Raw genomic sequence first — 3,085 nt, forward strand, 5'->3', positions numbered from 1 at the left:
CCTGGGCATATACCCAAAAAATACTGCAACATGTAACAAGGACACATGCTCCACCATGTTCATAGCACTCCATTTTCAAATCCTCATTTCCCGTGTTTACTTTCTCCTACAGTTGAGTCAAAGAGTCATCACAGTCTCACAGGGTCCCCCTGTGAACCCACTACCCGTGCACTCAAAGAAGTAGTTGAGGCGGGTACCTTTTCCACACACCGATTGAGCACCGGTCGTCTCTTATTTTGTGGAAGAATTCACATTCCAAAGGACTGTTTAAACTCATTAAGACATAGTTTTGGAGGATCTGGAGAGATGATTCAATAGTTCACAGAAGATCCAGATTTGGTTCATACCACACACAGGCTGGACTCCTCACAACTACCTGTAACTCCAACTACAGGGTATCTGCCTTCCTCTTCTGCCTCTGAGAGTACTGTACTCACATGTACACACACACATACACACACACACACACACACACACACACACACACACACACATTTAATTAAAAATAAAATATTTAAAAATGAAAAGAAAGTAAATATATTTGGGTAACACTGGAAATATAGCTCAGTAACAGAATTCTTAAGTAGCAAACCCTAGACCTGGTTTTAAACTCTAACACTACAAAAAAAGTGTAAAACAAAATTAGAAAAAAAAAATTCTAACAAAAAATGAGTGTACTTTTTTTTAGTAATTTAAAAGGTATTCTAAATCAGTTCCGAGGGAGTAACTGTAATAAAGAGCAGGCCAAAGTAAAATGTTTAACATATAAAGTTATATGACTATGGAAACCTTGAAGTTATTTTAATTTTTATTTCAAAAAGATAAGATAGAATATTTAGGCTGTTCTATCACTGTGAAAAATGCCTGAGAAAAGCAGTTTAAAAAATATAGGATTTATTTTGTCCCATAGTGTCACAGGTTTCATTCTATGGTCAGGAGGCTTCATTGTTTCCTGGCCTTGATGAGGGAAAACATCATGGTAGAAGGGTATGAAAGAATGGATATATTGATTTCCTGGTCATCAGAAGGTAGAGAATTGAAAGCCTGTACTAGTAGGCTTTCTTCTTTAACTTTTTCTTTTTAATCCTTCTTCATCCCCAACCTGTTGGATGGTATCCATATTCAGGATGGGCTTTCCTTAACACTTCTGCAGACACATTTAAAGATGTGCTTTACTAACTTTGTAGTGATGAGGGATGTCTCAGTCCACTGAGGTTGGGAATCTAGATTAAAGCAATTTAATGTTGACTTTCCTTTCCTTTGTTATTCCGGCAGTTTTTCCTTCTTTTTTTATATTTATTTACCTTTTGATTTATCTCTAAACCTGTCTGTAGTTGGTTAGCATTTTATTAACATTATTTATACACTTGAAGGGATTGCTAGCCCATACAAGATAATATACTGAACATAGGGGAAATCATGGAACAAGACATAGGTAGAAAGGCTTTGTGTGTGTCCTTTATGTGTACTCAAAAAATGTATATGTTTTCATCAATAGGCATTATTGTTTATAGAATCCATAAACAATATAAAAAAACCACTGGGGAATATGTAATGATCCATAACAACAAAATCTGCATTCATTGTAAAATACATCTTGATTTTATAAATGATAAAATGAGTGAATCCTAGGGTTTAAAAATTGTTGTGTTTGTTATCTAAAAAATGTGCACCAGTTTCATTGTGAAATGCTTTATTTTATGGCTTTAGGATAAACTAAACGTCATAATGCAGCCTTTCATCTTTTTCTTTTCAATTCTTCACAGGGACGGCTGGTAGCTGCCTTCGTCGCTTCAGTACCATGCCTTTCATGTTCTGCAACATTAACAACGTTTGTAACTTTGCTTCAAGAAATGACTATTCTTACTGGCTTTCCACACCAGAGCCCATGCCAATGAACATGGAACCCCTGAAGGGCCAGAGCATCCAGCCATTCATTAGTCGGTGAGGCACTGGTTTAGCTTGCATGTTTACCAATTCTCCCATAGTTTACCTAGTAAGAAATTCGTGTAAAATGGATAATCAGTAAGTATCCATCTCAAGTTCAGTATATAAAAATGATTTTTAATATTCAATCCAATGTTTAGTTTAAACTATATTTCTTAGATATCAACTTTTGATCTATATAAGTCCCATGCAAAACATCTTAATATAAGGAGAACTCAGTCTAGTTATTATGCAAATATGCCTGTGTATATTTGTACTGGTTTTTACTAATTTAGAATGCATCCAGCTTAGGCTAAGTGCTACAAAAGATTAAATTGAAAAAAAATGGAAAAATTATAGGGAAAAGGATGTTTAATTCTAACCAAAGAAATCTGGAGATATATCTCAAGGAAATGTGTTTTGAACTGGTCTGTCTTTGGTAGACTGGAAAACACTAGATACATGTAAAGTGCAAGTCATACTAAGGAGAAAAAATGAGAATGGGTAGTAGATGAATGTATCTAGAATGTAGTATTTAAAGTTTTCACAGGAGAAAAGGTTAGAAAGTTAGCTTGAGCATAGATAATAGAATGCTTTGACTGCCAAATTATAGCTTGGAATTTATTTAGTGTATTATAACGAGTAGCACTACAAGCCCTCAACCAATATTTGAGATAAAGTTCAGGGAAGATTTAAGGAGCTATTAATGTACTTAAACTGTATAGTGACAGTCCTTAGGTAGAAACAAGTCACACTGAATACTATTGTTATGGTCCTAATATAACTGGATTAGATCTCACAATGGGAAACTTGCATAACATTATTGGAGTAAGCTAAAATTGGGAGTTGAAGTAATAGATGAGTTTTGGCATGCTTTTAAAGTAACAAATAGATGTTAGTACCATTAATGGAGATGTCCTGGTATTTTCCACATTGAAACAATCACTTCAGAATATTAGATGGTGCTATTTTCATTGTGATCCTGATGCAAGGTTCTAGTAACCACAAGGAATGAATCATTCATTACCAAGTCCAATTTCTTTGATATTGAATACAAAGATATAACCTAGTTTGGCTTATTTCAAAAATCATTGTTTCCTTTGTAACATAGTTACCAAAATCTCTCTCTCTCTCTCTCTCTCTCTCTCTCTCTCTCTCT

The 3,085-nt window shown here is 34.6% G+C and overlaps 1 protein-coding gene across 1 annotated transcript in view; it reads left to right on the forward strand.

The window, feature by feature from the left end:
• The window catches only part of Col4a5 (collagen type IV alpha 5 chain), a 186,436-nt gene that overhangs the window by 179,107 nt on the left and 4,244 nt on the right, over positions 1-3,085 (forward strand). Inside the window, exon 49 of the mRNA XM_031377745.1 lies at positions 1,767-1,944. Within this exon, the coding sequence (XP_031233605.1) occupies positions 1,767-1,944 (178 nt within the window). The remainder of the gene's footprint in view (positions 1-1,766; positions 1,945-3,085) is intronic.

The sequence above is a fragment of the Mastomys coucha genome, chromosome X (genome assembly GCF_008632895.1).
Source record: "Mastomys coucha isolate ucsf_1 chromosome X, UCSF_Mcou_1, whole genome shotgun sequence".
Lineage (NCBI taxonomy): Eukaryota > Metazoa > Chordata > Mammalia > Rodentia > Muridae > Mastomys > Mastomys coucha.